The sequence below is a fragment of the Rhinolophus ferrumequinum genome, chromosome 8 (assembly GCF_004115265.2).
Source record: "Rhinolophus ferrumequinum isolate MPI-CBG mRhiFer1 chromosome 8, mRhiFer1_v1.p, whole genome shotgun sequence".
Classification (NCBI taxonomy): Eukaryota; Metazoa; Chordata; class Mammalia; order Chiroptera; family Rhinolophidae; genus Rhinolophus; species Rhinolophus ferrumequinum.
Genome location: NC_046291.1, coordinates 46,934,396 through 46,961,168, shown reverse-complemented (window position 1 = coordinate 46,961,168; position 26,773 = coordinate 46,934,396). Strand labels below are relative to the sequence as shown.

The 26,773-nt window shown below is 37.1% G+C and overlaps 1 protein-coding gene across 3 annotated transcripts in view; it reads right to left on the bottom strand.

The window, feature by feature from the left end:
• CCDC141 (coiled-coil domain containing 141) overlaps window positions 1-14,738 on the bottom strand; it is a 179,947-nt gene extending 165,209 nt beyond the window's left edge. For all 3 annotated transcript variants that reach the window (XM_033113107.1, XM_033113108.1, XM_033113110.1), the window contains exons 1-2: window positions 14,516-14,738; window positions 12,088-12,210 (exon numbers count right to left, since the gene is read on the bottom strand). In XM_033113107.1, coding sequence (XP_032968998.1) covers window positions 12,088-12,210; window positions 14,516-14,617 — 225 coding nt within the window. In that variant the 5' untranslated portion in view covers window positions 14,618-14,738. The remainder of the gene's footprint in view (window positions 1-12,087; window positions 12,211-14,515) is intronic.
• Between the last annotated feature and the right edge of the window lie 12,035 nt (window positions 14,739-26,773).

The following is a 26,773-nucleotide window of genomic DNA, read 5'->3' as shown; positions in this document are numbered from 1 at the left end:
AATGTTGAATAACTATGATGTACACCTGAAACTAATATAGTATTGTATGTTAGCTATATTTTAATAAAAATCTTTACAAAATAAACCATTAAAAAAATAGTAGCTAACAATCATTGAACACTATGTATGAAGCCCTGTTCCAAATTCTTTAAATATTTTAACTCACTGAATCCTCACACCCACCTTACGAGGTAGGCACTATTATTACCCCATTTTGCAGGTGAAGCAACTGAGGCAAGGAGCAGGAATAACTTTCCCAGAGTTACACACCTAAGCAGCAGCACTGGGATTCATACCCACGCAGGCAGAACTTACAGGCTCAATTGCTAAGGTGACTTGCCTCTCATTAAATTTACCTTACACAGTTCTTTTAAGGATTAAACAAATCAATACATTAAAACATTTAAGTGTATTTGAAGTGAAACATTAAATTTAAAAAAATGGTTGACACATAAGAAGTACTCGATAAAAGTTCACTGCATCACGTTTATACATGTCATGATTTAAACTCCAAAACCCTTACAACTAATTTAGACAAAAATTATTCAGATAATAATTTGAAATGTCCCAACACAACTTCTGCTCAGAGGGAAGCTTACACTCTTAGGAGAAATATGCACCTATGCAAAAAACTTAAGCAAACCAAGGTTAAAAGCAACACTAAGTGATGAGGAAGAGGCCATTAGAGCTGCAGGTGGCAAGTGAGGATTGTCCATGTCCTACCCACAGAGGCTTATCTAACAGGGCTGTAGATAGCTCCTTTTAACAGGAACCCGAGATGACTCTGGTGTAAATACTCATAAACCACACTTTAAACACATTATCTATGCTGCACTTGAAGAAGTACCGTATTAGAGTATGAGACTGTACTTATATAATGAGGTGCTGATTGAGAAGCCCAGTGGAAACAAATGGAGAGAGATGGGACTAGAGCTCAGGGAACGCTTCCCAGAGGAGGGGGACTTAGACTTCCAGAACGAGGAGATCAATAATTCACTCAGAAACTCATCCTCCGGCTCAGTTAAAAGAAGAGTAATGACACAAATCAGAAAAATTAATAGTATGAATAATTTACCAGTTCCACCATGTTCTCTTAGGAGCTCAAATGTTCTGTACATTAATAATTGAGTCTTCTTAAAGCCCTCAGAACTGTTGTGAGCGAGAAGAGCGAGGTACGTTAATACCATTAAATCATCGCCATTTTGTTTCTTTACCCACAGTCCTTTTTTGTATGTTTTTGTTACTCCACAGACATGAAAAAGATTCGTGCAATTATATCATGAATGTATGTATGTATGTATGTATGTATTCATTCATTCATCCATTCTACAAACATTTATTGAATATATAATCCAAGTATAGCGCTAGGCCCTGGAGATAGAAACACGTTTACAATCTAATGAAGACAAACATGAAACATATATGAGTTTTCATACACTATAGCAGATGTAGATAGGTTACGAGTTACAGAGGGGACTCGAGGAAGGTGTGGTTAATAGCATAGATGGGGAGCATCCCAGAACGATTTCAGAGAGCAGTAACTTCCTCACTGTCAAATCTAAAGGCGTATTCCTCAAATAACACTGCTGTTTCCAACACTATTCAATACTTCTGTCTGGAAATTTCCTTTTCCCTAAACTTTTGTGATGAAACCCTGAATATTTTTGCCCCTAACTTTCCATGGCCCCTTTTCTAATTCCATGATGGCACCTTTGCCAAGTCTTTTAATACGGTTGTTTAACGGTAATTGTTTCTTCTGGTTTGGGCCAGAGCTTCTTACTCCTTATTTACATCACATTTACTGAAAAACCTTTAAAAAATGTACAGGTGTTCCAGCCTCCCCTCGACTCTTCGGGTTTAGGGCCTGATATATGAGTCCCGTGCTTTATTTTTAAGGTTAAAAAGGTGATTTTTATGCCAGCCAGCATGAGAACTACCTTCGTAGGCCTCCTTTTATCTAACTGTTCCAAGTGGAGATTGTTCATTTTCATATTGTTCCCTCTCATTGGTTGCCTGAACTGCCTAGAGTTCTGGGCTTGGAAACCGCAATCAGACTGAGAACACTGGAGCATGAAGTCAGCATTCTAGACTTCTCCATCCAGGATCTAGATTTCTCCACTGTAAGATCAATTCTACTGTATCCCCTTGAAATCTCAAAGCTGCCTTACACTCCTCTTGTCCTTGATCGCTTGTGTAAGACACTCTGGTCTTCTAACCTCTTAAAATCATCCTCCCTCTGCAACTCTTCCTTCCAAGCTTCATAACTGTATCTCACAGAAATTCAGATTCATAAAAACCAAACTCTTTACTAATTCTCACACTCCACTCTTTAAATGAAGGTTGCTCATTTTCCCTAACTCTGGTTTCTCCCATCCTAACACAAGTTTCTCTCTCAATCAGAGTCACTGTCTTGCTTCAGTCAAATCTATTAGAGGAATAATGGATCATCAATAAACAACAAATTAATTACATATAAAATTATTAATGCAATGTGCAATAATGCTTCCAAAACTCACAACCAGACAATTCACATTTTAATTACTGTTTTCTACTATCAGCCTTTCAAACTGGATTAATACAAGGTTTTCTTTTCACTGTTTCAAAATGCATATGTGATTCATTTGTTTTAAAGAAATTACTTTTTTAAGTAAAATCAATTCCAGCAGTTACCAAACACATGCACAAATACATTTACGCACATACATATTTTTTTAATATTACACAAGGAAAAATATTTCTACTCCTGTGACAGTGTCTAATAATATCACTGTATTAATTGCCTTCAAAAATTTGCTATTAGAAATATTTTGGCCTAGTTTTCTTTCATTTTTTTTGTCTGAAAGAAATCTAATCCTGTAATTATCCTTTTCATTGCTTCCACACATTTGCTTGTTTATAAGGAGACTTTTCCTGAGCTAAAAAATAAACAAACTATATTTTCATTCCCAGAAAATTCAAACTTCTTTATTTTATAAATCTGCACTGTTTAATATAGTAGTCACTAACCATTTGAAGTAAGGCTAGTTCAAATTGTGATGTACTATAAATATAAAATACATACTGGATTTTGAAGACTTAATTGAAGACAAAAAAATTAAAATAGCTCAACAATTTTTATAATGATTATATGTTAAATGATAATATTTTGGTTTTATTGCAGTAAATTAAGCATATTATTAAATTTATTTCATGGGTTTTTTTTGGTTTATTTTTTTACTTTTGTTATTGGGATAGTTTTGGTAATTTATGGCTTACAAAGAATTGGTTCATTTCATCTAAGTTGTTGAATTTATATACATAGAGTTGCTCATAGTATTCCGATATTATATTTTATAGTGCTGCCCTATCTTTCATGTCTGATACTATTAATTTGTGTCTTCTCTTATTTTTCCTTTCTCAGCCTGGTTAAAGACTTATCAATTTTATTAATCTTTTAAAAGAATCATTCATGTCTCTTGTTTTCAATTTCATTGATTTCTGCTCTTTATTTTTTCCTTCATTCTGCTCACTTTGGTTTTCATTTGCTCTTATTTTTCTGGCTGCCTCCATCTTCACCATCAATGCTGCCTTCAGATTTATTGCCTATTCTGGGGAAGAGAGAATAAAAAAACAAAAAGCGAAACCAAAAGCAGAGTATTTCCTTTCTTTCTAACCCATGGAATTCCTCTTTCTACTGCTCAGACCCGAAGGAGAAGACTTTTCTGGAGCTCTCTCTGTCCACATTTGGTACATACCTCAGGGTGTCAATTTGTCATTAAATCCAAGCTGGGTAAAACTGGAGAGAGAAAAAAACAGCACTGCTGGCTGAGTGGCATTTGGAATTCTGATCTCTTTCCCTGGTCTACCTGATGGTCACTACTTATCAGCATCCTTGGCAAATACACATTCTGCCAGGGTTTATAGTTGTATTTAATGTCAATAGGTTGGAGGAGATGTATTCCATCATGCCTGGAACTGGTAGCAGAAAAAGACAAAAATTCTAATCTCATCTTAAAGTGCCTGAACTTCAAGTATGTGGTTGGAGGGAGATGGAGGATTCGGGTGATTTAGAGGACAAAGCTAACCATAGAATCAGAAGAAGTTTTTCTTATTCTCCTGAGGACTCACAGTTAGATGATTTTGTTATGAGAATGATGTAATCACGTCATTTGAAAATCTCTTGAGATGTATATATTAGTACATGATAATATATCTAAAACAGTCTAGAGTTTAGAAAAGATGCGTTCTGGCTAAGGCTAGTCAGTTAGGAGTCATAGGGGACTTCAAAAAAACAAACAAAACAACAGCAAAAAATTCCATCATTCTCATTTAGGTACAATAATATATACGTATGTCTTTTCTGGAACAGAGGGAACTATTGCCTTCTGGATAGAAGGCAAAAGGTATATTTTCATCCTAACCTTTAATCTAACTCAGCAGTATGAAGACTGGGACAGGAGGTGAATGAGTCTTGTGCTATCATCTTAATTCTGCTACCTCTCATTCATATTTTTTGAACTGTCAGTCAAATTTCAGTGCAAGACCTTTTTTGTCATAACTAATAAGGTCTATGGGTTCTACTTTCCTTGAAAAAATTTTTGTTTGTAGATTTATATTTTAAAGAACTCTTTTCTAAATAAACAATTAATCGCTTAAAGTCTACAGGCCTATGATCTCAAAAACGCTAATTGTGATCCTGGCTCTAATTGTGATCCTGGCTTTTGCCTGAAGTTTCAAATAGGAATGTATTTGGTGACAAATAACATAAAGCCCAACCAACACTTGCTTAAACACCTGAGAGTTTGTCTATGTCCCAACAAGAAGCTTGGGGCTCAGCATAATCTTCCGCAGTATGAAAAATGCATAAACAATCAACTCATAAATGTATTCCCCTATTGTTGGACATTGTTTCATTTCCAGTTCGGGTATTCTATTAAAAACATGTGAAAAGATGATCAACATCATAGCAAAGCATCTTCATATCTAGATCTTCACAGTATTGTTTCATACTGTGGAAGAGTACACTAAGCCCCAGGCTTCTTGTTGTGACACAAACTCTTGGGTGGTTTCACCAGTGTTGGTTGGGCTTTCCACGTTACCTGTCACCAAATAAAAGCCACCATTGCTGTTGCCCTCGTTTCCAATTAACTATTGCTGTGCTAATTCTAATGACCTAAAACAACAATTATTCATTTTGCTCACAATTTTCAATTTGGGCAGAGCTCAGTGGGGACGATTTGTCTCTGCTCCACACAAGTCAGCTGAGAAGCTCAACCAGGCCTGGGGAATCTACTTCCAGGATAGTTCAGATGGCTTGCTCACATGACTGGTGAGTTGTTTGGCTATTAGTCGGGGACTCAGCCCAGTTGGCAATCAGCTGGGAGCCTCAGTTCTCCAAATGGGCCTCTCTACAGTGCTCCATGATTTCCTCACCAATTAGTTGGGCTCCAAGAGTGACTATTTGAAATTACAGGAAGTAAAGCAACCAGTCTCTTGAGACTGGGCCCAGAAACTGGCATAGCCTCATCTGTGCTATATTCTTTTGGTCAAAGCCATACAGAGTCTGCCCACTTTTAAGGGAATGAATGGACATAGACCCCACTTCTCAATGGGAGGAGTACCAAAAGAATTTATGGCCATTTCAATCTACCATAATCTTCCTTTGTACTGGGTCCTTCTAGAGTTGTCAGTAATTGTGAAGATGACTCTCTTCCTTCCTGAATCTGTCACTTGGTGTCCCATCCACAAAGCACATGATGAGTGCCTCATGTTTCCCACGGGCCCTTCAGCTTTTGCCAGAGTCCAACTTGATTGCTGAACCGAGAGAGATGAAAGAAAAAAACACTGTCCTCTCCAATTTTTTTACTCTTCTGTCTCTGTGCCTACAAAACTTTCTCCTTATAGAATTCCTTCCCTTCTAGAGAATCAACTTGTATCAACAGTTCATTAGGTGTAGTCATACTCTAAACTGCTGCTTAGCCAGAACTAGCAACAAATTATTTGTGATATTTGCCATATTAGTGTGCCTTAACTCCATGTCCAAGAAGCCTGTTGTCATGAACACTCCAGCCTCTCTTAAACCAACTTACTTTATAAAAACAATATTTCATAAGGCTATCCATGGCACTATCGAAATTTAAAGAATGCTATTCAAATTTTATTTCATTCCACAGTTCCGTAATAGTCACTGTAACTGAACGTCTAGGAAAAAAACACCCTATAGACTAGGAAAGTACCGAGTGAGACTGGGAAAGTCACCAGGAGGTTCTGCTATTTCATAAATATGAGAAGACTATTTTTGTTTTTTAATGGACAAAGTTCTCCATTTTCAAAAGCCTAAAAGGAAAATTAAACTGCCTGCTAATTCCCAGTCCACCAGGAGCCCTGAATTGTTCCCACCTTATTTCAATGACCATCTACAAAATGATTAGTGAAAAATATGATAGGTACTTTATACATGTGTAGAACACTAAGACATCCCTTGGAAACACAGATCAGCTAAGTGTTGGCATTTGGAAGGTGCCAACTAACCTCACCTCCCCTCAAGATCCTGACTCAATTGCAAAATAGATGTTAAGGTCAGACAGACCAAAATATCTGTTCTTATTACTGGTAAAGCTGGACTGGAGGACAGGGTTGATTTGGGCTTTCTACTTTTTCTCCCTAAAATCTAGTCCTTGGGACCTACCTGTGGAGAAAATTGGGTCCGAGGCTGCCCTGGGTGAGTGGGGTTGTAGCCTGCCTCTGCCAGGCAGGGACTTCTAGGCAGGTCAACAGAAGCAGAGGGATAGAGAACCTGCGGCCCATGGAGAGTCAGGATCTGCAGAGAGAGTCCCTGAGGCTGGCTTCCTCATGGGGACACTTCTTCCCCTAGCCTCACCAACTGACTGACGCAGTCCCCCTCACCCATGTGGGGAAGAGAAAGGGAAGAAGAGAGGTGGGTGAATCTTCCCAACATTTCTGAGAGAGAGTAGAATTTTCTAACTTGTGGATCTATAGGAAAACAGGGAAGGAGGAAAAATGGATCTCATATATAAAGTATAAAGTAAACATTTAGGGTAAACTTCTGCTATGACACAGGTCATGTAAAATAGATTAGTCCTCTTCTAATGCTATGCTAAAGGGTTCCATCACATTTGAAACACACGTGCTATAAAATTTTCTCTAACATGTAAATTCAAGTCACACAGCTTTACTTATTAAAATGCATTCTTAAAAGACATTATCAAGAAAGTGAGAAGACACCCTACGGAATGGGAGAAAATATTTGCTAATCCTACATCTGACAAGGGATTAATATCCAGAATATATAAAGAACTCCTACAACTCAACAACCAAAAACAAACAACCCAATTTAAAAAATGGGCAAAAGACTTGAATAGACTTGAATATTTTCAAAGAAGATATATTGTCCAGTAATCACATGAAAATATGCTTAACATCATTAGTCATTAGGGAAGTACAAATCAAAACCACCATGAGATATTATTTCACACCTAGTAGGATGGCTATAAAAAAGCAAAACAAACAAAAATCAACAAAACCAAAAACCAAAAAACCAGAAAATAACAAGTTTTAACAAAGACGTGGAGTAGTTGGAACACTTGTATTTTGCTGCTGGGAATGTATGATGCAGCTGTGAAAAACATTTTGGTGTTTCCTTAAAACGTTAAGCACAGAAATGCAACATAACCCAGCAATTCCATTCCTAGGTACATACCCAAAGGAATTAAAAACAAGTATTCAAACAGATACTTATATGCCAACGTTCGTTGTAGCATTATTTACAATAGCTGAAAAGTAGAAACAATCCATATCAATTTTTGAATGTATAAGTCAAATGTGGCATATCCATACTTTGGAATATTATTCATTCATAAAAAGGAATGAAGTTCTGATATATGCTAAAACATGGATGAACCTTGAAAACATGCTAAGTGAAATAAGCCAGACACAAAACGACAAGTATTGTATGATTCCATCTACCTGAGGTACTTAAGATAGACAAATCCATAGAGGCAGTAAGTACAGTAGAGGTTACCAGGGAACGGAGGAATGGGAGTCAATGTTTAATAAGTACAGTTTCTGTATGAGGTGATGAAAAAGTTTGGGGAATAGAAGGTGATGGTGGTAGCACAATGTTGTGAATGTAATTAATTGCACATTTAAAAATGTTTGAAATGGCAAAATTTATATATACAGATTTAGTACAATAAAAAAATAACGTATTCTTAGTAAACAATCCAGTTTATAGCAGAAAACTTTTAGCTTTACTGCTAATATATTTAGACTATTCATTTCTAGCTAAGTCAACGGAAATAGGACCAAAATAAGCATTCATTGGATTGGATTGGAGATTTAGTCAGAATCAGAGAACCAATTGTTTTGTGAGTCAAGCCAGAGGAGAAACATTTTAGTATTTTATACTCTAGAAAGAGTCATTCGTCACTGAATGTGACAAATATCTACAAATACATATCTATAAGCCTACGTATTCACATATCTACAAACACAGGAGCCAGTGGCCAGAGGTCTTCTTGGTTCTTATAGTTGTAATTCCTCTGGACAGTGGCAATGTAGTTAGTTGTGAGACAGATGCTAAGTGGAAGAGGATCGCCAGAGACATCCCTAGGTATTTCTAACTGCTTCCTTCCTTGAGCCACCTGAGGATGTAATGTCATAGTGGCCACCGGCAGGTTTTCTTCACCTGCCTTTAATCTCCCTCTTCTCTTTCCCAAATTTCTTCTTTCTCATTATAAATAATCCGAGTATGGTTTGAGACTCTAGGTGCCTTTGGGGAGTTAATGCTTTTTCCACAGGATAATGTTTTCCCCACTGAAAATTTTCTCTGGACGTGCCATCGTAATCAATTAAACCACGGAAAGGGAAATACCTCTCAGGTATAAACATTACCAACACTAGAAACACTTCTGAAAATACTGTGTTTCCAGAATTTTTTCTTTTCGTCTAAATTACTACGGTTTGAGATGATTTTCAGTGGAAGGCATAAAATAGCTTTTCTATCAAATTAATCATCCAAATTATTAACAGAAAAATGTCTTTTTTTAAAGGCAGCAGGCACTTCCATGCATCATTGCATTTCTCCCCGAAATTTCTTTTTTAGGTGTTTCAGGGTAACTGTTATTATAGTTTTTCAAATAAAGAACCTGAGACCAGAGAGGCTCACTGCATTGCTCAAATCAGAGTGGACTTCAGCTTTGAACTCCTTCCTACATCCTCCCGACACTCCTCATAGCGATGCTTCTTTATATAATCAGAACAAATTGCAGGGCTCTGTGCATAAGAAAAGGACTGGATTGAACATTAAATATCAACTATTATTGGCTCATTGAACTATGAATTGTCCCTATCATTCGAAAAGCTCACATTAAAACTAACTTGGATCCAACAATTTTTTACAGGTTAAGGCTGTGCCTACCCTGACAGCATAACCTCTAGTAAATTGATAAAACTAGTGATCTATCCATTTTCAAAACGGAATTCACATTTTTGTTATTTTGAAAAGTCTTTTGTCACCAAATCTGGAACAGATTTCAGACTCTTTGACTTTTTTTTTTTTTTTTTTTTTAACAATAGCTTTGGAAGATGATGCTACTACTTAAAATTTCTTAGGGAAAAGTGCCTGGGTCGATAGCAGTAGGTGGGTGAGGGAGACTATGGGAGACGGACATTTAGAAGGCACGGCTAAAGGCTTATGTGAAGCCAAAAGCCCTTTTTACTTGACACCACATGCAAAGAGGAAGCATAGTCCCACCATCCCATGGCACATTATGGTAAGATCTACAAATAGATATGAAGCTTTGATTTACCCTCTCGCCTCATCTTAAAGATAAAAAGGCGGAAGTCCAGAAGGCTAGTCCATTCCAGAAGATTGGCTTAAAGGACAACAAGACTTTAGAATCTAGAACAAACACTCCTTGAAGATGGATCCTGTTGAATAAAAAACCGTTTTCCAGCTGAGCTTCAGGGTGGATCTAGGCATACAGATTTGAGGGAAGTTGTTAGGGAGCGCTGAATTGCTCCACCCAAGAAAGCATTCTTCCTGGAATTGTGAGCCTGGACAGGAATGGGGTGGAGGGAAAAATAGGTGGCCTGAGAGACCCAGACTGCCGTGAGCGTCCCCATACCCGCAGTCATCAGTGGACCTGAAAATGCTGGCTGAGCACCAACTGTTAGTGGGACCTGGAGAAGGGACGTAGTTTCAAGTCCGGATTAACTTCAGAGGCAGTTGACAGATGCATATGAAGGAGCTACAGACACAGGAGACCATGAGAAAGTAAACCTCTGGGGTTGGGCAGCAATTGCGAGGAAGCCCAGTGGGTTTCCACAATTCATGGAACTGAGCTTTTTGTGTAGCAGCATGTCCTTGAGTTGCTAGCTGAATTATACTAGTAAGTGGCATAATTAGCGCTAAAATCGTAAGTCTTTTAATTCCTGACTCAATGCTCTTTCACATCATTGTTCTTATCTTTAGATGACAAAGAGATTCCTGGTGGCCAGGGATTTCTATCTTGAAAGACAGCACAGAGCCTAGAGCAAGGAGTTGTCTAAACAGGAGAATACATTTTGGATTCTAATGGCTCCCACTTCAGCATTAATTCTTTCTTCAATTTCTCAGTCCGATTTACCCAATTACTTTTATTACCGTCCAATCAGAAAACCACTATTAGAAAAAATCAGATGCAGATCAGATCTGTCTTAGGAAGCACGTGTGAATTCCAGCCAAACTGTTCAAAGACGCTAGTAATATCGAAGTACTGAAAACACACGACGTCTAGCCATTGCAGATCCCGGAATCAAACCTCTCCAATTTTAGTGAAGACATTCACTTACCTCTGTGGGTTATTACTCACAGGTCTGGCTGCATCACAGGGCTCCATCCTCAGAAGGGGGAACCACTGGGGGTTTAATGCTTTACCTGTCACTGTCTCAAAATTCTTAATTTTATCTTTGAATTTATGTTTTGTAAATGAAATCCAATGGGACAAGAGAAAGTACTGGAGGACTGGAGCCTCATGGCGCATGTGGCCCTGCCTCCTGGGGAGCTTCTTCTGTCACCTGCCCTGGCAGAAGTGAGGACATAGGTCGGGAAGGGTTGGGGTCAAGCCCACACCCTGTGCATTGAGCTGTGGCTGAGGCTCAGCACCTGAGGGTCTGCATGCACTCTCCTTTCACATATCCTCATGCCTGTAGGAGCTAGACATTAAATAGATAAGAAAACATCATAACTGGTCAAGAAAACGTGTTTCCTGTTCAGGTTAGTGGTCACCAGAGGGTAAGGGGGACCAGGGTGGTAGAAGAGGGTAACGGGGGTCAAATATATGGTGATGGAAGGAGAACTGACTCTGGATGGTGAACACGTAAGGCAATATATAGATGATGTATTACAGAATTGTAACTTGAAACCTATGTAGTTTTGATGACCATTGTCACCTCATAAATCTTAATTTAAAAAAAAAAAGCATTTCTCTGCTTTTTGAACAGGGAGTCTATATTTTCATTTTGCACTGGGCCCCACAAATTATGTAGCTCATCCTGATTAGATACCTTAGGAATCACAAGCCAATGTTATTTTTAAATTCTTAACTAAATAACCACAACATATATGGAACAATAACTCTGATTTTACTAAAAGTATTATTTGGCTTCAAGAAACCTTAATATTAAACACAAAGTCGGGTATTTTCAATAGTTCAACAGAGGGGGAAAGTCTCTGTGTTAATCTTGCCAGCAGGTGTCATTAACAATAGAAAGTTTGGACCTGTTGTGACTTGACAGTATGACGCAGGAAAAATGATGGATTTTTTTTTTTTCACTGACGCAGCCAGGAAAAAAACATTACTTATTTCTCCACAGTAACAATATTATCATTCCATATTTTTAACACATTAGGAAAAGTTTTTTAAAAGTCCTGTTATTTCTCTCCAACGTTGGTGTTTGCTCATAGTTAACTATAGTGTTTTTTCCATTATCTATCTCGCACTATATTAAAATAGCCATAAGCCAGTGACAACAGAAGAATCAAGAGGAAGTATAAGAAATAGCTTTTTTGTTTTTTTTTAGTTCTGTATTTGTGTCATATCTTACCTTGAGCTTGGCCAAAAGAAGTTCATGATCATGAAGAAGTTTTTTGGTTTCATCTTGACTGCTACCAATTTCTAGAATATTGGGCTGTGATTCAGCCAGCTGAAGTTGTACCCACTTGCCACACTAAAAATAAAAATGAAATGAAATGCATTTTTAGTTCCTCTTGTTCCTTCCCCTTCACCCTTCTCCTTTTTCTTTACTTTTTCAATTTTCAGTTATACTGTGAACACTTTTTTCTTTCCACAGAGATGGGGCCTTAATCAATTGAAATATAACAGATCTAATATAAACCCGTGCCCTGCCTTCTCTCTTTTTGTTCTTAGGATAAATTCTTTTCTCTTCGAACACTGAATTAAAATTTAAAACTCCCAAATGAGGAACACGTACACTAGATCATGTATCATTGACTATTATAAAATAATTCATATAATTTTACATTCTCTCACTCACAAAACTAAATTCCATAAAAATAGTGACATTCCTTCAGTAGGATGCAAACTCACTACAGGGGAAAGATTTGGCAAATGCAATTTAGATTGATCAGTGTCTTTACATTGACCTTGCTGGTTCAACAAGAAAGAATAAACAGCAGATGAAACAAATGCTTTGTATCTTATATCAAAATTAAAACATAACATTCTCCAACTTTTGGTGCTGAGTGTTCAATAAAGTATGTAGGACAATATCAATAAAATCAGATGCATATGACAACTGCCATTTGAAAGCAGCTAACTGATCACTGCATTTCCTGAGGAACTGCTTTTCTAAGAAGCAACAACTGATTAAGCAAGAGGAACCACTAATAGGCACATGCCCGTGGACAAGTGAATTATTGAAGAGAAATGAGAGAAAATGTATGTTTGTCTATTGTAGATAATTAGTGCCCTGAGATCATTTGGAAACAAGAGGCCCACATACATCTGACACAGGTGCTTCTATTCCTTTAAGATGGACTTTGCACCTTGAATAGCTTGGGGTTTTTTTATATGGACGGCAGTTTGTTAAGGGAGTTGAGGAGGGCAGATGGAGGGAACAATCTTAGAAACACAATTTAGTTAAGAGTTTCCAGTATAATTTTAGAGGTTTTTTTCTTACTGTCAATCTACCTCTGATTCTCTTACAATTCATTTGTATGCATTATTCCTGATTCTGCTCAAATGTTTCACAATTGAGGAAAAGAAAAGTTAACTATTGTTTAAACAGTGAGTTTGCGTCTTTTCCATCATTGCTGAAATTTGCATATATTTAAAACATCATAAAATCACATGCAAATTTTCTATTTTTGCTACTTCTGCTTCAGGCTGTTTTCCATGTCCACTCATTGCCTTTGAAAATACAAGAGGGCAAAGGAATGTCAGAGGTCCTGTTTATGTGGGGCCAAGCCTCAGCAGCACTGGGAAATGGCCTCGCTAGGAACACTTTGCACTCGGTGCTTGCAGAGTAAATCGTTTTGCTCCATGTCAAATGCTGGTTTCCTGTTATAATTTTCACATTAACATAAAATTCACAGAATTAAGTGAAATTAAACAGACCTTGTGGTCCATGCTCTACCAAAAGGCCAGAAAAGTCACTCGATTAAGCCTGAGATGGTCCTGAAAGTAACTGGCGGGTGATAACCAGCTAGTTGGCAGAGTTCCCTTCATTAAACACTGAATTCCGTAGGTGGTGAATTGTCTAAATCCAAGCATAATGCTTCAGGGATTTTTGCAGGGCATTTTCATGGGGAATAAAATCATGGATGTCTTCCTCAACCTAAAGATGTGTGATCCTCTTTGCAAATGCACAAATTGCTTGATATAAGACATGTCATAAAACGTAAGCCCCCGTGGCTTCAACTTCCTGTGGTTAAGAGCAAATTTGACACATTGCCGTTTGCACCTTCCCTGGCAGGGTCCTCATTCCCCACAAAATGTGACAAGGATTGACTAGTGCTTTCACCATGTCAAAACCGGTGCTAAGGAGGGCACATGCCAGAGCCTCTTACTAGGTGTTCTTGGTGTTTCATCATGCAGAAAACAATGCCACTCCCTATCTGTTAGGACCTTCTACTTCCCTCCTCTATCACCTCCACTCTCGAAAATCTCACAAACATTTCACATGTCCACTTGACTCTTCAGCCAGTCATGAACTTATAATCACGAATGCCTTGCATTTATAAACCACATTGACAGTATAGTTTGTTTGGTAGTTTGTTTTTCAACCAACCTGCCATAGATGTTTTCTGACTAAATGAAAGAGAAACTGTAGTAACTGGCTGAAACTTAATAGAGGTTTCTCTTAGTTTCCGCTTTAGGCAAGAAATAAGATGTCCTTGCTCTGTTATCTTCCATATGCTGCGTACTGCTGATTGTGTAAAATATTCTTTAGGCTCATCAACACACAGCAAGAAGCCCACAGCTACACAGAAAAGAGAAAGTTGTTAGCTTACCTTGATGACAGCTATGACGATTTTACAGTCCCCAGCCTGCACAGCTACTGAACTGACTGTTGTCGTAGAAAACTCCACTGCAGGACTTCCTTGGCTGGACATGGTACTTTAGAACCAGAGTTTATACTTCGGGCAGCCTCTGTACAGATGTGTGTCTGCTGGTCATTTCAGAAGGCAGTCACCAGGGTTACTTGGATTCATTCAGGGGAAGAGCTCAGCTCCAACTGATTACTGTGCCAAAAGGAAAGAACAGAAGGTTAAAAATAGACAACCCCATTGAATTTATCATGAGAGAGAGAGAGGAGAGAACGGGAGAGAATCGCCACACCCCTAGTATGGTAACACTGAGAGCCTGTTATTTTTGCTATTATCTTAAATGTGAAGGGCAGCTTCTAGCTCTCTTTCTATCAGCTGATGTTTGACAGCAAATGGAAAAAAAAAAAACTACATCCTGACCAAATCAGTTTTGCCATTGAACCTATACACTTATGGTGGACTTTGAAACCAGCCAGTCATTGACCTGGGTATCAATCTTTTCAAGATTGTCTCTTTCATGCAAAGAAAAGCTTCCAAAATATACTTTAAAAATAAGTTCTGGTATTTGTGTTGGGATTAAGCCACAAAGTTGCTTGAAATACATTTTTAGATTAATCTGCTTTTCTAAAACTTACTGCCTTTTGTCAAATGAAGTTTATGTGGAATGGTCACATTTTCTTAGAGCCTCTGATTTCTTAGGGTTATTTCAAAATATTTCAATGGGCATTTATCAAGATACCTATCATTTCAGAATTTCTTTGTGATTGCTGTACTCCATTGAACAGAGTTTTTAAATTCAGTTACCACAAATACTAGGAAGGCATACAATTTGCTGTTACCTTCTAACTGCAGCAAGAAAATGTTTTTTGTTTAATGAAAGGTTAACACTATGTATGTTTTTCTACAATTCAGAAAAACAGGATCACATTGTACTTCAGGTTTGGTTTTCACCCCCCCACGCCCTGTGCAGGACCATTACAGACAGCGTTAGATCAGAGCCCAAGACCGGTAGGTTAATCCTATTGCTAGAAACTCAGCGTGTGTCACAAGTTGTCTGTGGTATTAAACAGCAGCTGTTGGATTCCCTGTCAAAGAACAGCTGAAAATAACACTGAAGTGCTGGTGAGAGGTCAGAGGCAAACACGTCCGAGATACTGACTCCAATGCTGCTAGAGCTACCAGAGATCTCTGGGGCAAAGCCAGATGGAGGAGATAGCAATACACTGTCAAACGAGGAACTGTAACGGCTGTATGCGATGTCAGGGGGGTAGTAGGTTGGGGGAGGGGTGTATCACTTTGCGAGGGATATAAATGATAAATGTCTAACTATTACCTTGTTTTGTACACCTGAAACTAATAAAAAAATATATATATAAAAATTTAAAAATAACAATAAATACATAAATAAATAAATAAATAAATAAATAAATAAATAAATAAATAAAATAGTCAAATGAGTCTACTCATTGTTGAAACCCTTAGTTCAATTTAAAAGCATGTTCGTGTCCAGGGCTAATGTTAAAAAGACTGAGTCAGTACCTCTACTTTGTTCTAAGGCTCATGATAACATTCTGGAGTCAAAGGAGGGAAGTGCTTTTAGATGTATTTTGGTGTTCAGCAATTATTTTTGTTTCCCAGACCACGTCATGGCTGCTCCACAATATGTAGCCATGACCAAGCTCCCCGCTCTCAGCACCAGCCTGCTGCTCCAGTGAGAAGAAACCATGCCTGGATCCCAGTTCTTGGGCTCCATTAACTTTACCAGATGCCATGAAGGGAACATGTGGAGCAAGCTCAGGAGAGCAGTTGTCAAGAGACGCCATGATGTAGAAAATACTACAAATGGTATCATTTTATGGGAGGGATGGAGAGCTTGCTGAGAATGAACCTGACGTCTTAGTTGAGGTTACCTCAGTTTTGCAGGCAGGCTCCTTGTGCTTGAGCAAATAGTTGGTCCAAACAAACCAAACTCAATGAAACCAGCTAATTGCCCTCAAGAAAAACCAAGAGTTGACAACTGTGTCACATAATATCCACATCCAAAACTGAAATGCCTCAAGGAGCATTGCTTAAGTTATTGGGTACATTGCCAATCAGAACAGCAAACAGTGACCCAAACCTAAAATACACAGTGCACTTTCCCCCAGTTAGTCTGCTTGTTAAAAAGTTGGTGTGTAACACAAGTTTTATGAAGGCCCTCAAGAGGCAAAGGGAACTTTCAGCAGTCAGCTGGAGACTAGGACTAGGAAAAGAGTGGTTTTATCTACTAAGCCTCACTTAAGAGGGATAATTGTGTAAAGGGTGTGGAGGGCAGTGTGAAATGTGTGGAACTGCAAGCACACACCCAGGGAAAAGAAGAGAGATGGCGAGGAGAGAATATGGTTGAAAGTCTGAGCAATTCCAATGTTCAAGGGCAAAGGGAATTAGAAATATTTAAGATTATTAGAAGATTAATGCAGCTATTCAGCAGCAAAGATTGTGCTTTTGTGTGTGTGGATGACCTTTCTTTCTGTTAATTAGATGAAGTATGAATTTAAGTAGTTTCTGAATAATTTTTTTGACTTCAAATTCTTGGTTTAAAAAAGACTTGAATCACTTTTTTCTCCCCTTCCCTTACTTTATATTTTTTGTCCTCTTCAACTTTTTAGTCCTTCCCCCAACAGAAACTCTGTTCAGACCTTTCAATCCACATTTAACTCATTTAGAACCTTGGTCTATGTTCTGCATGTAGCATAATATTTAATTATAAATTGCATTATTAACTCTGGTAAGCATTCTGGAGAACAGTTGGTAAAATTTACTAAAGAAATCAGTATACTATAAATAGACGGATTTTTTAAAAAGCTTTTAAAGTTACAGTTTGTTTATATTCCACCTCCCCTATTATCACCCTAAAAAAAGCTCCCCAAAACAAAACAAAACAGAAAACCTTACAGGCATTTTCATATCCTTTGAAGTTTATAGGGGGTCTTGCAGAGGTTATTATGCTTTCTCTGTTTAATCCTCTGGGAAATGCCTGTTTTTATACCAGCTGAATTTTAGTGAAGTGTCCTCCATGGGGAATCAAAAAGCTCTAACTGAATCCTGTTGAGTTGCAAATAGCACTTTTTTCTCAATTTTTTCTACGGTGGTAAAATACACATAACAAAAATTTTGCCATCTTATTTTTCAGTATAGTTTAGTGACATTAAATACATTCATAATGCGTGCAACCATCACTACCATCCATTTCCACAACTCCTTTAATCTTGTAAAACTGAAACTCTACACCCAAGAAACAGTAACTCCCCATTCATCCCTTCCCTAGCCCCTGGAAATCACTATTCTACTTTCTGTCTCTATGATTTTGATTACTCTAAATATCTCATATAAGTGAAATCATACAGTATTTGTCTTTTTGGGGACTGGCTTGTTTCACTTAGCATAATGTCCTCAAAATTCATCCATGTTGTAACATATGTAAGAATTTCTTTCCTTTTTCAGGCTGAGTAATATTCCTGTGTGTGTGTGTGTGTGTGTGTGTGTGTGTGTGTGTGTGTGTTTTCTGCTTATCCATTTAGCCATCGATGGACATTCGGGTTGCTTCCATGTTTTAATTATTGTGAATAATGCTGCTATGAACACAGGTGTACACATGATCTCTTTGAGACCCTGTTTTCAATTCTTTGTGATATATACTCAGAAGTAGAATTGCTGGATCATATGATGACTCTATTTTTAATTTTTTAAGGAAATACCATTGTTTCCCACAGTGGCAAATAGCACATTTTAATGAAATACAGGTGGCTAGTAGTATGAAAACTTTATCTTGTGATTATTTTTTAGCTCTCTTTATGGGTATGCCATTAAAACAACACATTTTCGTTGCAGGAATATCTGCTCATTTTTTCATCCTGAATGTTTTTCTTAATCAATGTTATTGATTAAAGTGTATTTAACTTGATAAAGATAAATTAGACAGCCTTGATATAAATAACGCCCAAATGAATCTATTTATCCAAATTAAAAATTCAAGGCAAACTTTCTCTGCTAGTATTAGTGGTAATTATAACAGCTACCATTTAGTGACAGCTAATTATATGCCAGGTATTAGGTAAGTGTCTTTCACCATTTGTTCCATTTAATCCACATAATTAGACTGGAAAGACTTTTCCTGACTTTATAAATCACAAACACTCATTCACTCACAGTAATTCATTGATTCCAGGCACCTCTAACCCAACCTTTTCTGCCTGGCTTCAAAGCTATCTATGGTCTGGCCCCTCCTACCTGCTCAGTGACATGTAAGATTATCCCCAGGTCCCAAAGCTCACCTTTGTTCTCTACCTTAATTCAGTTATTCTATCCAGATGTATCATCCCCTTCTTTCCTTTATCTAAATTCCTCCCATTGCTTAAGACCAAGATAAAATATCAACTCCTTATAAAAGTTGAAATACCTACTTACATTCTTCTTTCTTCAAAATTTAACAATTGTATGTTGATATTATAAACTTGTATTACTTTCTAATTATTTCTCTTCCATTAGTATTATTTCTCAACTAGATTTAAAGTTCCATATGTAAAGGAGCCATGCCTTAACATGGTTTTTTTTGTGTTTTTTTTTTTTTAATGTTTGCAGACCACTGCATAGGGTTATCGTAGAGACTAAGAGTTGCTTTACAGAAAGGCTTAAAAGAGGACCTGGCATTTAGCTAGTGTGATATACGGAGCACAGGACGAGGCACAGAACTAGTGCTTATAAATGGCTGGCTGATTGAATCACATTAGCCATATAGAAAACAAAAACAAAAACATAGTTTTAAACATGTTTTAAATAACTCATTCATTCAGTATTTATTCATGCAACCAATAGTTATTTAGCATTTGCTACATACCAGGCACATTAGGAGTATAGCAGTGAGTGAAACAGGTCCCTACCCTCGAAAAGGTGACATTCCAGTGAGAAAAGACAGATCGTAAACAATGAAATAAATAACCAAGATAAAAATCACTGTGATAAAAGTTAAGGGAAAAACAACTGGTAGTGGTTGAAGTCGATTAAATTACAAAAAGTTACATTTAGAATTTGCCAAAGAAATCACGGGATACTTTCAGGGTATTTCTATGGGAATACAGAGACTAACAGGAATAATAAACTGGTAATGATTATAAAATAACAACAGATAAATCACAATATGGCAATGGCGATGGCTCTGAAGTCAGACTGCCTTCACCTCTCTGAACCTGTTTCCTGGTTGCAAATTGTGGATAATGGGAATAACAACACCATATAGGTTGTCGGGAGAATTAAATAAGATAATATTTGTAAAACACTTAAAATAAGGCCTGGCACATAGGTGGTATTCTTATAGTTGTATACTATTATTTTTAAGACAACAATATCTGTTTAAGGGACTTCCTAAGTCTAGTAACTGCCACAAAATATGGCAATAAAAATTTGGCAATAAAAATTGGCAATAAATATGGCCAAATATAGCAATAAAAATTAAGTTGAATCAAAACACATGATAGGTCACCTGAATGGATTAATTGTATCAGAAAGACATAAAATATGCATTCCTAAGGCAGGAAATTATCTCACTCTAATCAGATGGTAAAAGCATTTCTGTGAGTCATCATTTCTAGAATATCATACTTGCCATTCACTTTGGCCAAACTTTTCCCTAGCTCATTCTCTATAACATGTAATACTCCTCCTGTCACTTCTCTGATCTTAGTGAAGACATTCATTTGCCTATGAAAGTTATTACCCTTGTAGATTACAAGCATTCACACTTACTTTTTTTTTTTTACAGTATTCTCATTTAATTGCCATCCATAAGTAAATGGAAGTTGCTCTTTCCTCTTAAAACAGCCTCCATTCTAGCCATCAAGTTCTTCTATGCATGTACTCAATTGTTCATTTATCAAATATGATTAAATATCTACTAAGTGTCAGGCACTATTCTAGATGCCAGGCACACAGCAATAAAGAAAACAAATTTTATCCACTAATGGAGTTGCCCTCTGGTGGGTGGTGGTGGGGGAAACATAACTGATTAGGAAACAAAGAAAAAGTACATATAGAATTATGTCAGGATGTAATAAGGGTTATAAAGAAAAACAAAGGCAGGGCAAGACAGAGAGAGTGAACGAGCATAGAAGGATGCTATTTTAAGGAGTCCGGAAAGATCTCCCTAATCTTTCCGATCAGATGTGATTTGAATAAAGACCAGGATTAAGTTGAAAAGAAGAAGATAATTCCGATATCTCTGGGAAGAACATTCCAGGCAGCTGGGGCATACTTGTTATATTTGAAAAGTATTCAGTAGGTAGATGTGGCTAGAGCTAAGTGAGGGTTGAGAGAGGGGGACACTGATGGAACATGAGTCTGCGAGGAAGTGGTGGTGGGTAGTTCACGCAGGACCTACTAGTTACGTGCCTCTATGTCCTGGTTTGCTTGGGACAACCACAGTTTACACCTGTTACCCTGGCATTACTCTTAAGGCCCCTTTCACTGTTAAAATAGTCCCATTTGGATGATAAATTAGGTGGCAATCCTGCTCCTAAGCCAAGGTAAGGGCTCTGGATTTCATTCTGAGTGAGATGGGACATTATTGCAGGGTTGTCATTGACTTAAAATTGTTAAAATAACAACAATAACAACAACAAAAAAACCTTTCTGGAAGAGACTGTAGGAGTTGAGTGAAAATAGGAGGTAGGATGAATTTCATAACACCGAAAACACCGATGCGAAGACCTTCTCCTTTGGATCTTCCTTTATGGACACTTAAGTTTTACTTAAGAATAACAACATATCCAAATATGACTCCTTTTAACAGTTTTAATCTCCCTGTACACTGACTTCATAGATTTCCTTACAGTTAAACGTTTTTAATGACATACAAATCCTTAGCTTCTCCATAAGGCCTAGGAGAATAATTAACAAGCAATTTCTATATCCAGCAAGTTTTAGTTCTATAAGTGGTAATTAAAAAACAAAACTTGGGCAAGTCAACACATACTTAGCTTGGTTAAAGATCAAATGTGGCTACTATATTTATTATAAGTTTAAGCAACGGTTTACCAAAAATTACATGGGAGATATTAATACTTGTTTAATTATTATGTACATCTTTTCTTGAAAATTCTCTACTTAGAGCAATGTATGTTCTGGAAAATTGTCAAATATATGTGTAGACTTTAGTTAAAATAAATATTAAACATGTGGCAATTATTGATTTGGGAAAACTCTTTTCTGAATGGGAGAGATACGTAAAATACTTCAAACCGGAAAATATTTTTTAAAAATTGCTACAAAGCTGTCATGTGCAGAGTTTATTTTTAAAATTTTAACTCACAAGACTTCCTACTTGTGTTGAGTTATGCACTTAGAGTCCAACGTAGCAGGGTTCTCTTGCTGATATTATTCCTCTTCACATAACGAAGTGTCCTGAGAGTTGCCCTTCAGAACGGAGGGCGGGTATAAGACTGAAGTCTTAGTCAACTTGACTTTGGAAAATTACATTTTCTTTGTTTTTCCTTACTGTTGCTAAACTCCAGATGAGGCTGAGAATTTCCATCCCAGAGTAATCCCAAGGGAGGCTTCCAGAGCAGCATTAGTTCCAGCTGCTAGAGAAACCAGCAGTGACACTGAGGGTGAGTTGTCACTTCTCCAAGCAGCTATAATTTTTGTTAAGAACAGAAAAATAATATAAAATTCAAGGACATAAAAATTAGACACCCTAAACAAGATGATATTATCCATGAATTCTAAGCAGAAGGTATGTAAAAAGTTAACAAGAAAAACTTTTTTTTAAAGTATGAGGTTTTATTAGGAAACACTAGGTCACAAAGAAATATGTGTGTGTGTGTGTGTATGTATATATGTTTGTATAGTGTTATATATATATATATATATATATGTGTGCAGATATATGTTATATAATAAGACTCTTTTTAGTAGTGTGATAATGGGCTTTCTCAGTTGTTTGCAGGTGATGTTTCATGATTTACTGACAGTTTATTGCCATTAAAGACAAAGCGATATTTTAACAGAATTTGATTGCAGATTACATTTTTTAAAACTTAGCTGAGTTTCTAAACATGTACTGTATGGATTTTGATATCCGCATGGTCGTTCCCAGTATGAATGCCTCACACCAATGTTCACATGGAAGCCCTTGCTTGGTTTGGAAATCTTCGCTTTGTTAATACACCACTCACCCCAGTCATGGAACCCACATGAAAGGCAATGGTTGCTGAGAATGTCCGGAAGGATAAACGAAGTTACTACCACCTGCAGGAAAAAAGATATTCATATACTCGGGCTTTCAGGAAAAACAGGAAACAAGATGAGAGAAACTCACAGAAACCTGGAAAGTAAAATTGGAAACAAAACCAGCAGGTCATTTGCACCCCACCCCACATAACTCACACCACCATAAGCAAACAGGTTTCCTATCACAAATTCCACCCTCATAAAGGAAGGACTTCAAAAGCAAAGTCAATTTACTTTATGTTTAGATTCCACTTCTGGCACGTCCCTGCCATAAGCTCCTGCTATCAGGGTAAGCTGATAGCCTCAACACACGTTTGCTGAACACCCATCATGCACAGGCCCTGATTTCCTTTATCAGCACCGTTCTCATTATATCCCCTTTAATTTGTAACATTTGTAACCATTTAATCAGGTCGGGCTTCTCCCCTAGTCAAAGGCAGGACTCTTTCTAGATTCCAACTCTGTCGTATGAGTTGGAGAACTGAGGCAAGAGAAATTAAGTGGCTATTCAAGTTCATGATGTGAGTGAGAACCCAACCACTTCCCTCTTAGTCTCTTGCTCCAATGCCACACGGAGTAAGTTCTTCTATTCTGATGTCAGACCAAAAATTATACAGCTATCTATACATACCTGTTACTCAGCTCATCCACACAGTGGAGCACTTCCCGGACAGAGCCGTCTGGTCAGAACAAACACTACACCAGCACCCTTATAAGGCAATAACAGAAGTACAAAACTCCATTGATGGTCTGATTTCCCCGTTAGAAAACTAAAGATAAAATGCACATGAAGCACTTTGACAACAAGGCTGTATAATATATGAAATATGTCAGACTAAAATGTCCTAGAAATGAGAAGAACCCTTTTAAAGAATTTCCCAAAATCAATGTGAGCAATCATAATAGAGAAGTTTTATACATGGATGTAAATTACGATTATAGTAAAACTGCTTTGGGTTTGTGTCAGTTCTTCCTATTTCTTGTTTTTGGTTAAAATGAAAACACATTATTAAGGATTTATCACATAAATGGAAAACAATTCTTCTAATAACATTCACTGTAGAACTGTTTAGTGATTTGTATAGCCATTTGTATGAATTATGTATTGATATTCATTTTTTCTATACTTTAAACATGAAACAAAAGCATCTACTATTCAAATCTCTGTTCAAAATCTTTTATGTACTTTTAACTTTTCAGATTTCTAATTCTATTTTCCTAATTTTCCCATCCTTTACAGAGGTAAGTGTAAATATAATAATCAAAATAAGACACGATTTCCTTGGATTTTCAGCTTTCCACGTTGCTCAGTCGTAATCCATGGGGAAATCAAACAGCTATATTTAGCATTACTTTTTAAATTTACTAGTATGTTGAATATTCAATCTATCTTTATTTGCCATTTTATTAGACTGCCAAAAGTATATCATGGACTGAATTGTGTTGTAATATTAAGTAGAGTTTTAAAGTGGGAGTTTTGGAAAAATATTTAAATTCCTATAAAAATGTTTGAAGATACTTTGAGATATCACAAACTTTAGACTTAAAATATTAGTATTTCCATTATTTATTTTTCCAGCTTCATTGAGACATAATTGACATATAACATTATGTAAATTTAAGATGCATAATGTATCGATTGGATAGTTATATTTGCATAATGATTACCACCATAGCATTAGCTAGCACCTCTATCACATGACATAATTACCATTTCTTTTCTGCAGTGAGAATATTTAGGATTTACACTTAGGAACTTTCAAGTATATAATACAATACTGTTAACTGTAATTAGCTTCCTGTGCATTATTAGATCCCCAGAACTCATTCATCTATCTTTTAATGGGAAGTTTGTATCCTTTGACCAACATCTCTTCATTGCCCCAATTTCCCCGCCCCTGGTAATCAGCATTCTGTTCCATCCACGAATATGGCTCTTTTTAGATTGCACATCTCTTTGATCCATTCATCCACTGATGGACTTTAGGTTGTTTCCATATCTTGGCTATTGCAAATGCTGCTGCAATGAACATGGGAGTGCAGATATCTCTTGAGATCCTGTATTCATTTCCTTTGAATAGTTACCCAGAATGTGATTGCTGGATCCTTTGGCAATTCTATTTTTAATTTTTGGAGGAATCCCCATACTGTTTCCATAGTGGCTACCTCAATTTACATTCCGACCAACAATAAACAGGATTCTCTTTTTTTCCACATCCTCACCAACACTTATTTTTTTATCTTTCACCAACCTAACAGGTGTGAGGTGATATTTTATTACAGTTTCGATTTACATTTCCCTGATGATTACTGATGTTGAACATTCTTTCATGTACTTGTTTGGCCATTTGTATGCCTTCTTTAGAAAAATGTCCCTTCAGTTCCTTTGCCTATTTAATTAGATTTTTTTTCCATTGCATTGTATGAGTTCTTTATGCACTTTGGATATTAACTCATCAGATATATGCTTTGCAAATAATTTTTCTCATTCCAGAGGTTGCCTTTTCATTTTGTTGTTTCTTTTGCTATGCAGAAACTGTTTAGTTTGATGTAGCCCTATATACTGATATTTGGTTTCATTGCTTGTGTTTTTGGTGCCATATCTAAAAATCATTGCCAAGACTAATTATCAAGGAGATATTTCCCTAAATTTTCTTCTAGTTTCACAGTTTCAAGTCTTCTGTTTAAGTCTTTAGTCCATTATAATTTTTGTGAACTGTGTAACATAGGGGTCCAATTTCATTTTTCTGCATGTGGTTATCCAGTTTTCCCAATACCATCTATTAAAGAAACTATCTTTTCCCCAGGTTGAGTCTTCTCAGCTTCCTTGTTATGTATTACTTGACCATATATTCAGCTGCTTACTTCTGTGCTCTCAATTCTGTTCCATTGGTCTATGTGTCTATTTTTATTACAATACCATACCGTTTTTTTATTTTTTTTTTGTTGTTGTCTTTTTAAATATTTTTTTTTGGGGGGAGGGGAAGGGGAACAGGACTTTATTGGGGAACAGTGTGTACTTCCAGGACTTTTTTCCAAGTCAAGTTGTTGTCCTTTCAATCTTAGTTGTGGAGGGTGCCGTTCAGCTTCAAGTTGTTGTCCTTTCAGTCTTAGTTGTGGAGGGCACAGCTCAGCTCCAGGTCCAGTTGCTGTTGCTAGTTGCAGGGGGCGCAGCCCACCATCCCTTTTGGAGTCAAACCGGCAACCCTGTGGTTGAGAGGACACGCTCCAACCAATTGAGCCATCTGGGAGCTCAGTGGCAGCTCAGCTCAAGGTGCCATGTTCGATCTTTAGTTGCAGGGGGCAATGCCCACCATCCCTTGCGGGACTCGAGGAATCGAACCGGCAACCTTGTAGTTGAGAGCCCACTGGCCCTGTGGGAATTGAACCGGCCTTCGGAGTTAGGAGCATAGAGCTCCAACCGCCTGAGCCACCGGACTGGCCCCCATACCGTTTTGATTACTATAGTTTTGAAACCAGGAAGTATGATGCCTCTGGCTTTGTCCTTTCTCAGGATTATTTTGGCTATTTAGGAGTCTTTCAGTGTTATACAAATTTTTGGATTGTTTTTCTATTTTTGTGAAAAATGCCAATAAATAGGGATTACATTGAATCTATAGATGGCTTTGGGTTGTATGAACATTTTAACAATATCAATTCTTCCAATCCATGAACATGGGGTATCTTTCCATTCATTTGTGTCTTCCTTAATTTCTTTCATCAGTCTTATAGTTTTCAGTGTACAGATCTTTCACTTCCTTGGGTAAATTTATTCTTAAGTACTTTGTTGTTTTGATATTGTGATTTTTTTTTCCAGGTATTTTATTAGTGTATAGAAACACAATTTAGTTCAGCATTCTGATTTTATACCCTGCAACTTGACTGATTTTGTTGATTAGTGCTAACAGTTTTCTTGGGAGTCCTTAGGGTTTTCTATATATAAGATCATATCTTCTATAG